This window comes from Odocoileus virginianus, unplaced genomic scaffold (genome assembly GCF_023699985.2).
Source record: "Odocoileus virginianus isolate 20LAN1187 ecotype Illinois unplaced genomic scaffold, Ovbor_1.2 Unplaced_Contig_20, whole genome shotgun sequence".
NCBI classification, from domain to species: Eukaryota; Metazoa; Chordata; class Mammalia; order Artiodactyla; family Cervidae; genus Odocoileus; species Odocoileus virginianus.
In genome coordinates, this window is record NW_027224337.1 from 689,771 (window position 1) to 700,725 (window position 10,955).

The 10,955-nt window shown below is 40.9% G+C and overlaps 2 protein-coding genes across 2 annotated transcripts; both read right to left on the bottom strand.

Moving 5' to 3' along the window:
• Positions 1 to 930: 930 nt before the first annotated feature.
• Positions 931 to 1,872, bottom strand: LOC110148579 (olfactory receptor 56A4). Its single transcript, XM_020910626.2, has one exon. The coding sequence runs from the start codon at positions 1,870 to 1,872 to the stop codon at positions 931 to 933; it is 942 nt and encodes a 313-aa protein (XP_020766285.2).
• Positions 1,873 to 8,056: 6,184 nt separating this feature from the next.
• On the bottom strand, positions 8,057 to 9,010 carry LOC110148578 (olfactory receptor 56A4). Its single transcript, XM_020910625.2, has one exon. It carries the CDS (start codon positions 8,996 to 8,998, stop codon positions 8,057 to 8,059), a length of 942 nt encoding a protein of 313 aa, XP_020766284.2. The 5' UTR covers positions 8,999 to 9,010.
• Positions 9,011 to 10,955: the final 1,945 nt, after the last annotated feature.

Genomic DNA, 10,955 nt, shown 5'->3' on the forward strand with positions numbered 1-10,955 from the left:
TTATTTTATAGATGAAACTTTTTATTTCTCAATCCCCTTTATCTATCTCACCTGTTCCTACCCTCACACACATGCCCATGTGCGCACACACACACACACACACACACACACACACTGTGCATCCCCTCTGACTATAACCAAAAATCAGGTGTTGACAAGGATGTAGAGAAAAGGGAACTCTTGCGCACTATTGGTGGGAATGTAAATTGCTGCAGCTACAATGTACAAAAGTTAACAAGTCCCTCTCAAAAAAACTAAAAATAAAACTACCATGATCCAGAAATTCCACTTCTGGGTACTTATCCAAAGAAAAGGAAGACACTAATTCAGAAAGATACATGCACCCTTATATACATTACAGCATTATTTACAATAGCCCAGATATGGAAGCAGCCTGAGTATCCATCTATACATAAATGGATAAAGAAAATGTGGTTATGTATAAAAAGCTATTATTCAGGCATTTTTTAAGAGAATAAAATTTTGCCATTTGCAACAAGTATAGACCTAGAGGACATGCTAAGTGAAAAAAGTCAGACAGAGAAGGGACAAATACTATATGATTTCACTTATACGTGAAATCTAAAAAGCAAGACCAACAAACAAAACGTATCAGAAGCAAACTCACAGAAACAGTTTTTCTTTATTTGAAAAATAATATCACTCTAGTTAAGCTCTTGTAACTATGACTTGACAAGTCCTTCTAACATAGATAAGGCTAGGGGAAGCATCCAGGTAACTTCAGAATGCAAAAGACTAAGTTTCCAGTAAGTGAAATAGAAAGTAGGAACCAAGTTACAGATATTTTCATAATCAACTCTAACACTGGAGAAAGTAAAATCCAAATTTATTCCTGCAGTTATACCTCAGGAAAATCATTGCCAGTTAGCAATTTCTGTTCTCAACGTTAGGCCTCTCGCATTTTACCTCTTATAACCTCCTGAGCAGTTTCTGGATTCCCTGCTTGATCTCCTTGGTTCTCACACCACAAACAATGGGGTTCAGAGCTGGGCGGATGAGGTGGTGCAGGATGTTGAGCAGGATGGGGACATCTGGAGGAATCCTCTCCCTGGCCAGGTTAGTGATGACCAGGACCAGCAGGACTGTGCTGAAGAAGAGGATGAGGATGAAGTGGGAACCACAGGTGCTCAGGGCCTTGGCAGCAGCTCCCTCAACCTTGATCTTTAGCACAGCTTTCAGGATCAAAGAGTAGGAGAGAATGATAAGGATGAGGTCAGAGCCCAGTAGGGTCCAGCCTGCCACAAACTGGTAAAGTCGATTGAACGTGATGTCATCACAGGAGAGTTTGGACACAGAGAGGTTAGTGCAGATGCAGTTCTTGATGATGTTCTCCGCACAGTATCTCAGTCGGGAGGAAAGTATGGGGATAGGCATAGTAAGAAGGCCATTTCGGGCCACAACGAAGATGGCAGCCCTAGCTACAAATTGATCAGTGATGATGGAGGGGTATCGTAGTGGGTGGCAGATGGCCACATAGCGGTCATAGGCCATGACCATGAATGTGCAGGACTCCATGGTCAGGAAACTATTCATGATGAACATCTGGAAGAAGCAGTCTGAGAAACTGATGGCTTTATTGTCAAACCAGAAGATGGCCAGCACCTTGGGGATGACGGTGAGGCAGAGCACCATGTCCAGCAGGGAGAGCAGGCTGAGAAGGTAGTACATGGGCTCGTGCAGAGAGGCCTCCAGCCGGATGGTGATCAGGAGGGTGGCATTGGCCCCCATGGCCAGGACGAAGAGGAGACTGAGGGGCAGGGACAGCCAGTGCTGCCAGCTCTGGTAGTTAGGGAAGCAGATGAGGAGGAACTCGGAAACTGGAGCAGTGGTGTAGTTGCTGGGTAATCCCATGTAATGTATCCTGATCACAGCTGACCCTTTGGAAAACCTGAAAGACAAGAGTAAACCCATTCCGACAACATGACTACCTATGGGAAAGTAACTTATTTTCCAAAGAACCACTGAAAAATGATAATAGTCGAGTATTTTACAAGTAGAAGCACATCACTTTTAAAATATAAATTCATTTATTCTATTAAAATTCTACAAATAGAATGACAGTAAAATGACCATATTTCTGCTTTAGCTTGAATAATTCCCATTTATACCCCTTCTCACTGTTAACAGTTTCCCAACTTTTGAATCTCAAATCTAAATTTATAGCTGAAGCTCTTAGCCACTAAAATTTCTGCCTCTATTTACAAAAACACTTACATAGGCCTTGATGCTGGATCAGCATAGGCCCCACGTGAATGCCTATTCTTGTCCTTCCAGCAAGAGAGGACAATACAGACAAAGCAGAAACCAGGCCTATGTGCCTCACCAGGAAATAACAGACTTTAGAATCATGACTATCATTTTACAGAAAACAGCACCTTAGAGAGTTCTAAAAAGAAAAATTTTGCAATAAGAATGTATGGAGAAGTCTCCTAATGCAAGCAGTTGAGAGAAGAAAAAGAAATTTGAGGCATCAATGTATGTGCATGCTAAGTACTTTCAGTTGTGTTTGACTCTTCGCGACCCCATGACTGTTTCCAGTCTCCTCTGTCCAAGGGATTCTCCAGGCAAGGATACTGGAGTGGGTTGCCATGCCCACCTCCAGGGGATTTCCACAACCCAAGGATGGACCCAGGTCTTCTGTGGCTCCTGCATTGCAGGTGGATTCTTCACTGCTGAGCCACCAGGGAAGCCCCTTAGAGTCAACAGTTTGGGTTTAAAGGTACTATTATAGGAGTGAGTGATAGCAGCACCTGCTGTATTTATCTGGCCACTCATGGATTCCCCATCATTCACAAACACAGATAAACAGATTCCCATGTGTTCCTGGCCTGGTAGACTATAACCAGTTATGAATAAATCTAAGATACTTATGAGATCACCTTATAAATGGTTGTCATACTAAAACTTAGAACATTGGTTGATGGGCCCCAGTGACATTTTGTTGTTGTTTTGCTTGTTTGTTTGGCTGTACCACACAGCACGCAGGTGTCCAGGGATGTAATTATGTAATTCTCTGTCCAGGGATGCAAGCTGCACCCCCTACAGTAAACACAGAGTCTTAACCATTGAACGGCCAGGGAAGTCCCTGTTTTTAATACTCTGAGGAATCCCAAATTCAGCCAATTTTTATCAACAATGGCAGTGGTCCTAATGAGTTTTGGACTCTCCTAGAATCAACTTTCTTCTCCTTTCTGAAAAAGTAGAAGCCTGTTCCTCCAAACTAAGAAGTAAGTGTGAATATCTGAAGGCAAATTTCAAAAAGTTGGAAGAAACAAATTTGCTCTTCTGTTTTGCCTCCTATGTTATCACTTTCCAGACCACCTATAGCAGCACTTCTAATAGAAATACAATGTGGGCCACGTGCATAATTTTAAATTTCTAGTAGCCAGCTTGAAAATTTTAAAGGAAACATGTGAGGTTAATTTTAAAAATATGTTATTTTACTCAAAATATCCAAAATATTATTGCTTTAAAATGTAATCAAGATAAAAAACTGTTAAAGAACTGTTTTACATTCTTTGTTTTTTGTATGAAATCTTTAAAATTAAGTGTGCATTTTACACTCACAGCACATCTCAAGTCTGACTGAGCACTGGCTACTGGATTGGACATCAATGTCTAGAGTTTGGGGAAAACTGAATGTTTCTCTCTCTCTCCTTTTTTTTTTTTTTTTTTTGCTTGAACTATGTGTTTGTTCTTGGTGTTGGTCACATGGCATTTACAGTTCCTGGATTATATATGGGAACTCCTTTCATTTGGTTCTATTTCTGGGTCAGCTCAAAATTGTAGTTTTTACTTTCTTTTTCAGTACACCCCATCAAGTTTCCTTTAGAGATTTCCTAGCAAAGTGATCCTTCAGCTTCACGATGGGAATACTTCCTTTAGGACAGAGATAATCCACACCTCCAGACCTCCCACCTTAGATAAAACAGACATATCAGAGACTAGGGCTTCCCAGCAACCCTCACCTCCCTGACTCAGACTAGATATCCACTTCTTCCCATCCTCCCTAAACCAGTGATGTTATTTCGTTTTTTTAGAATCAATGTCACTACTCAATAAAGAATGCCAAAATGTCCAGATATCTCAAAATCTGGTCCTTAGGAACACCATTCTTTCACATAAAATATATTTGGAAGCTGCAACTAGGTTTTGTTAACAAAGCATGGCAAAAGAGCTGAAGTTCAAAAGGTAGAATTGGAACTTTAAAACAGCTATAATTTCAGACATAAATCCAGATAAAAACTCTTTATTGTGTTCATCAGACCATACGAACTTACCTGTGGCCAGATTCCAATTACCTTAAGGAAATAAATAGATTTCTATAAACTCATCTGTTTTGTTTCCAGCTGGTTATTGTGTTCTTTTCCCTGGATCAGTGAACTTAAAATATTGACTCTGCACACAGTGTCAAGTCCTCTGGAGAGCATGAAGCTTTGAGCAATAGAAAAGCTCTTCTGTCCTAGCTAGAGAAGTAGGAAAAAGCACTGGGAGACACAGCAGGTTGAAACAGGAAGGCAAGGCAGGGGTAATCAAGGTAGCTGAGATTACTGGTACTTTCTCCTCTGGTGCTTCTAGAGCAATCTTCAGGAACAGGGGCTGAATTACAGTTGAAAATATAAACTCTTCCTCTCCAGTTGCCACAGGAGATAATGAACATATAAATTTAGTTCAAGAACATTTACTCAGATATCTCAGCTTTCCTAAATGGATAATACACAGCTTACACTAGAAACACTTTGCTCCCATTTGAAAGCTGTGATGCACCACATTTTGGGAAAGTGGTAGACTGATTATGCAGAACCAGACCTGCTTTAGTTCTGCTAGAAGAATTTCTTCTCTCTGTTTATATTGAATACTTGGAAGTTCTACATGCCTCGTCATTCTCATCTTAACGATTTTCCCAGCTACAAAGCAGACCTACCAGCTTGAGGAGACTGAACTGTGAGCTGTTGTTATTTATGACTGTTTGCTGCACCTTCTGGTCCAGCCCTCCAGAGGGTCCAGAGGCTATTTTTATCTCCATGAACTCTACTCTGTCCCTTCTTTCCCATAGCCCACAGTGGGGCTAAGACTATTTTAAACATCTCAACCTAGAGCATAGGCCCATTTCTTGTGAAGGGAAGGAGAGGAGGAGAAAAAGAAAGTGGCAAAGGAAGAATGGGGTAAAAGGAGGGGGAGAACATGGAGTGGAGTAAACACAAAAAACAAAATTCAATGTGGGAGTAATGACGAACAGGTAGAGAGTTGAACCAGGAAGACTTGTGGGGAAACTGGGGCAGTCTACATAAGGAGTATAAATGAAAAATAAATTTTCAAAAAAAAAAAACAAAAATAAATTTTCAAGACTGAGGACAGAGAGAAATTTATTTCAGATATTAAATGTACTCTTAGAAAAGTTACATTTAGATGAGGATTGAACTTTGTTGTCATTGTTCAGTCACTAAGTCATGTCTAACTCTTTGTGATCCTATGGACTGCAGCACACCAGGCTTCCCTATCTTTCACTGTCTCCCAGAGTTTGCTCAAACTCATGTCCATTGAGTTGGAATATTATCCATTAAAGAGGGTCATTTCCTTATAGTGAGTGCCTGCAAAATGGGCATGAAGTGTAATGTGCTATAAATGTATTACTTCCCCTTATTACCTACTGTGCAGTGACTTAAATGGAAGTAGGAAAGGACAAAGGAAGTATTTAGTATTAATAATAGGACAATAAGGGCGTTAAAATCTGACTCACTCACTGGGTGACTATAAGCTTCATCTGAATACATGCAGAAACAAAAAGGAAATGCCTTAGAAAGCTTCTGGGTACCAGCAAGAGGAGTGAGTGAGCTGGAGAGGATGCTGAGACACAATCTGTCTTTCCCACCTTACCTGAATTTCAGGACTATGCTTGCAACTGTGTATTTCAGATGACGGGGGATAGCTGGACAAGATACTACATCTCATACTTTGAACCTAACTCTATGTCTTCTGAAGGGAAACTTGGGTTGGATATCAGCTTCATCCCATCTGACAAAGCTAGTACTAACCATAAGTAAAGCTTGGGGGTAGAGATAACCCTTCTACACTTTATTCTTCCAACTTTGCCACCTCCTTCTGAACAGAAACGAGGATCCCAGGGGTTTCTGCTACTACCTAGTTAATGTGTTGTCAGCATGCCAGAACCAAAAATCCTCACTCAGGAAGAGTCTAAACTAGGGAGGATATTCAATTAAAGAAAGGAGAAATCATGACATACAGGATGGAGGCAGACAAAAGTGATAACAACAATAAATGATACCATCACTCTTTTCTACTGAGAACATTTCAGAAGCAAAGAATAACATCTTAACAGCTTTTCTCAGAGGAAGTACCAAGTCATAGATGGTTCTGAGAGAAGTTGCAAGAGCTATTCTTCCCTAAGAAGGAAAATTAGACTAAATTAAGGACTCCATGGGATCTGAGGAAAACATGATATATAGCATTGTGGGCTCTATTTATGTCTCAGGTTATTTTACAAGTAAACTGATATTTATACTCTTTTGTACTGCTCTGGGCAGGGCTTGCAGAGCTGGGCAGGGCTTGCAGAGCTACACTATGTAGCCATAAGTCAGTAAGATAACTTACTAAGATAGCTGCCTAGGTCTGATGAAAGCAGATTGCTTTTTCATGATTGGTGCATCAGAGCCTGTTTTGTTCCCTTGACTATACCAGATGGGAAAGTGGAGAGAATTGGGGCACCAAGTAACATTAGAAGCCAGAGAGCTTCAAAAGGTGTGAGTCCTGGAGTGGTACCATAGCCACTATCACCAGAGACTGTCTCTTGGAGTTCAAGAAGGCATGCTTGTAGGAAGCCTCATGGCATATTCAGGCTGAAATGAATATGAATATAGTATGCTCAATCCATAGTTTTAAGTGGCATTCAATATTTTGGGGCCCAGTGGTTTGAAACCTCATGTAAGTAAAATTTTCTCAAGAGAAAAACTAGTGGTAGAAATGACTGTAGGGACAGAGGAGCACTAAAATGGCACGGATATCTTCTACCCCAAGGTAAATGGCATATGTGATAATGATTTCCCTCTTATTCAGAATGCAGCAGGAAGCAGTGTGCTTAGGAAAATGGTAATAATTAACCACTCATTTAATGTCTAGATAATTTAATGTGTGTACATGCAAAGTGGGCTTCCCTGATGGCTCAGTGGTAAAGAATCCACCTGCAACGCAGGAGACACAGGTTCAATCCTGGTTTGGGAAGATCTCCTGGAGAAGGAAATGGCAACCCACTCCAGTATTCTTGCCTGGAAAATCCCATGGACAGAGGAGTCTGGCAAGCTACAGTCCATAGGGTTTCAAAGACTCAGATTTGACTTAGTGACTAAATGATGAAAATAACACACAAAATACTGAACAAAATGTTCATACTTACTCATTCTGCAAAATGATGGTTAAAAAAAAAATAAGGAGAAGTTACACAGATGGAAAATTTTATCAGGTCTGAAATGATCTGAGGAGCCGGAAGATGTCACCTCTGCCAGAGGTGCCAGAAAAGAATGTCAGAGATGCTCAGGGCTAAACACTTGACCCCGAGAACCAGAGTAATGTCTATAGTCCAGCGCAATAAACTCTTCACAATGCAGAAGTCATGTAGGGCTCTATCAGGCTGAAAGTGGAAAAAAGGAAGGCTTCTACATCCTTTGTAAATCAGGGGATAGGCAGATCTTTTTAAGGTTATCATATACATTCTGTGTCTTTAGTGGCCAAAAATTCCTAACGTAATCCTACGCCATTGACTAAGGCTTGCCATGCCTCTCATTTAAGGATTCTGCCAAGAAAAATTCCTCAAAATATCTAACAAAGAAAGGATTCCTTTGAAGCAACAGGAAACAAAGATTCATGGAGGAATGTTTTAATTCTTATCTAAAATATTAAGGCAAAGAAAAATCAGAACTCATTTCAGGATTAAACAGTGAAATTCCCTTTCCAGTATACAAATAATTCCTGACTTTTTTTTTTAACAATTCCAGGAGTTGGATCTGATTCTTTTTACCTCTTATAACCTCCTGAGCAGTTTCTGGATTCCCTGCTTGATCTCCTTGGTTCTCACACCATAAACAATGGGGTTCAGAGCTGGGGGGATGAGGTGGTGCAGGATGTTGAGCAGGATGGGGACATCTGGGGGAATCCTCTCCCTGGCCAGGTTAGTGATGACCAGGACCAGCAGGACTGTGCTGAAGAAGAGGATGAGGATGAAGTGGGAACCACAGGTGCTCAGGGCCTTGGCAGCAGCTCCCTCAGCCTTAATCCTTAGCACAGCTTTCAGGATAAAAGAGTAGGAGACAATGATAAGGATGAGGTCAGAGCCCAGTAGGGTCCAGCCTGCCACAAACTGGTAGAGTCGATTGAAGGTGATGTCATCACAGGAGAGTTTGGACACAGAGAGGTTAGTGCAGATGCAGTTCTTGATGATGTTCTCCGCACAGTATCTGAGTCTGGCAGAAAGAATTGGAACAGGGAGGAAAAAGAGGCCATTCCGGGCCACAGCGAAGATGGCAGCCCTAGCTACAAATTGATCAGTGATGATGGAGGGGTATCGTAGTGGGCGGCAGATAGCCACATAGCGGTCATAGGCCATGACCATGAATGTGCAGGACTCCATGGCAAGGAAGCAATTCATGATGAACATCTGGAGGAAGCAGGCAGAGAAGCTGATGGGCCTGAGGTCAAACCAGAAGATGGCCAGCACCTTGGGGATGACGGTGAGGCAGAGCACCATGTCCAGCAGGGAGAGCAGGCTGAGCAGGTAGTACATGGGCTCGTGCAGAGAGGCCTCCAGCCGGATGGTGATCAGGAGGGTGGCGTTGGCCCCCATGGCCAGGAGGAAGAGGAGACTGAGGGGCAGGGACAGCCAGTGCTGCCAGCTCTGGTAGTTAGGGAAGCAGATGAGGAGGAACTCGGAGACTGGGGGAGTAGAGTAGTTGCTGGGTGATATCATGTAATGTTTCCTGATCACACTGAAAATTCACAGTCCTTAAAATATAGGACAGAATATATTACCACAGGGAGTATTCATTCTAGATATGCTCTTAACCTATTCCAATGAAGTTTTCAAACCATCATCAATCATTGCTGACATTTAGCTGAACAAACTGTATGCTATATTATTCTGAATGTTTATATTCATTAACCCATATCATCCTTTTAAAAACACTTAAATATAATTAATATTGTTATTCTAACTTCGCATATAATGAAAGTGTACAGATAAAGGGGAGCAAGATAGTTTGATCAGAATTAAAGAGTTAGTATGTGAAGCCAGAACTGAGAACCAAGGAATCTGCTCTAGAGCTCTTTCACAATATCTAGCCTCAACAAGCACAGTTTAATTAAGGCTTTCCTTCCCTCAGAGTTTAGAAGGGACAGCTATACAGAGGGCTCTGTTCAGCTGACCGCATGGAAGTCTTAGAAAAGCCCAGACATTTCCATACAATGGGACAGGGACTGACTTCAGGATTCTTTATTTTCATAAGTTTAGAGGTAAGTATTCCTTGACCCCACCCAAGGAGAATATGTTCTTCCAAACTCAAAGAGGATTCCACTTCAAGGCATAATGTTTACCATTCTCTTACTGGATTATTTGCTGCTATTTCTCTTTGTGAAATTTGAAGAGTGCTTTCTTTGGCTTGATTCCTTTAGAAAAGACTGTGAATTTCCTATTCTAGTGACAGAGACAGTCAGTATTGAGGGATACCAGGTTACCAAAAGTAAAATAAAAAACCAGTTAGTGACCGAATTTTAGGCATATGAACTTCAATAGGAATTCATATACCTGGTTAGCAAAATTATCTGTGATTTCTTGTGGCCGGATCCAATGATCCCAGCATTTGGAATCTGTTCTGTAAACTCATCTGCTTTGATTCTATTTGTTTCTTGGATTGGGTACTGTCTTATCCCCTTCACTGCTAAACAGAGATTAGGGTGAATCAAGTACTAAGAAGGGTGACAACAATGGATGCAACAGCCAAAGAACAGGAAAGAGTCAGAGAATCATGGCAGGATGAAGGCAGGAGCCCAGGCGTTATATAATCAGCAGATTTGAGGTTCTTAATGATGTATACTATCTGTGTGTGTACTATCTAACAAGTCTCCTGTAGGAGGGTGAAGTGTGTGCAAGGAGGTATCAGACTCTTGCTGTCAGAGAAGAATTGGAAAAAGGACTTTCACTTTGAATGTCTCAGACTTCCCAAATGCAGATTTTTATCAAGATAACCCATATACACACACACAATTTCTACCCACTGTAGGGCTTTTAAGACAAACCAAGGGTTCTGGGATTAAAACAGCAATAGGGAAAATTATGTATCAACTCTGTCTTGTATTCTCATTTGTGATTAAAAAAATTACCCTATGTAAATAAGAGAAATAAGAAGAATAGTAAACATATCCACCTTTTCTGAAAAGGCTTCTCCTTTCCGATAATCTCAAGTTCTGAATCCTCAGAGTGGCTTGATCTATTTGAACAAATGAGAAAAGAGTCAGTACCTTCTCAGTACTCAGTCTTATTGTAAAGCATGCAAATGTATAACATGGATTAAGGAAAAACAGTTATCTTCTGAGAGCTTAATTAATAGAGGAAAATTAACCTACCAACACTTACAATACAGTATAGCTGTGGCTCTAGTAAAGATGATCTTACAAATAACTGGAAAGAGACCAAAGTACAGGTGAATGAAGCAATGTGTTATGCTTGAAAAATAGACCTTAGATGCAAATGAATTCCAATTCTGGCTTTTATGCTCATTGTACCACCCTGACAGCTACTTAAACACTTTGGTACCTAGTTTTCTCATTTATAAAATAGATGAATGATATTTAGCTTCACTGTTGTTGTGGGGACAGAAAGGATCAGTTCCTGAGATTCTTTTAGCCCAGGGATATGACAAGCTAAGAGC

What these genes read in the sequence shown, in the direction of transcription:
- LOC110148579 (XM_020910626.2), bottom strand. Translation starts at nt 1,872, where the DNA reads ATGGGATTACCCAGCAACTACACCACTGCTCCAGTTTCCGAGTTCCTC.
- LOC110148578 (XM_020910625.2), bottom strand. Translation starts at nt 8,998, where the DNA reads ATGATATCACCCAGCAACTACTCTACTCCCCCAGTCTCCGAGTTCCTC.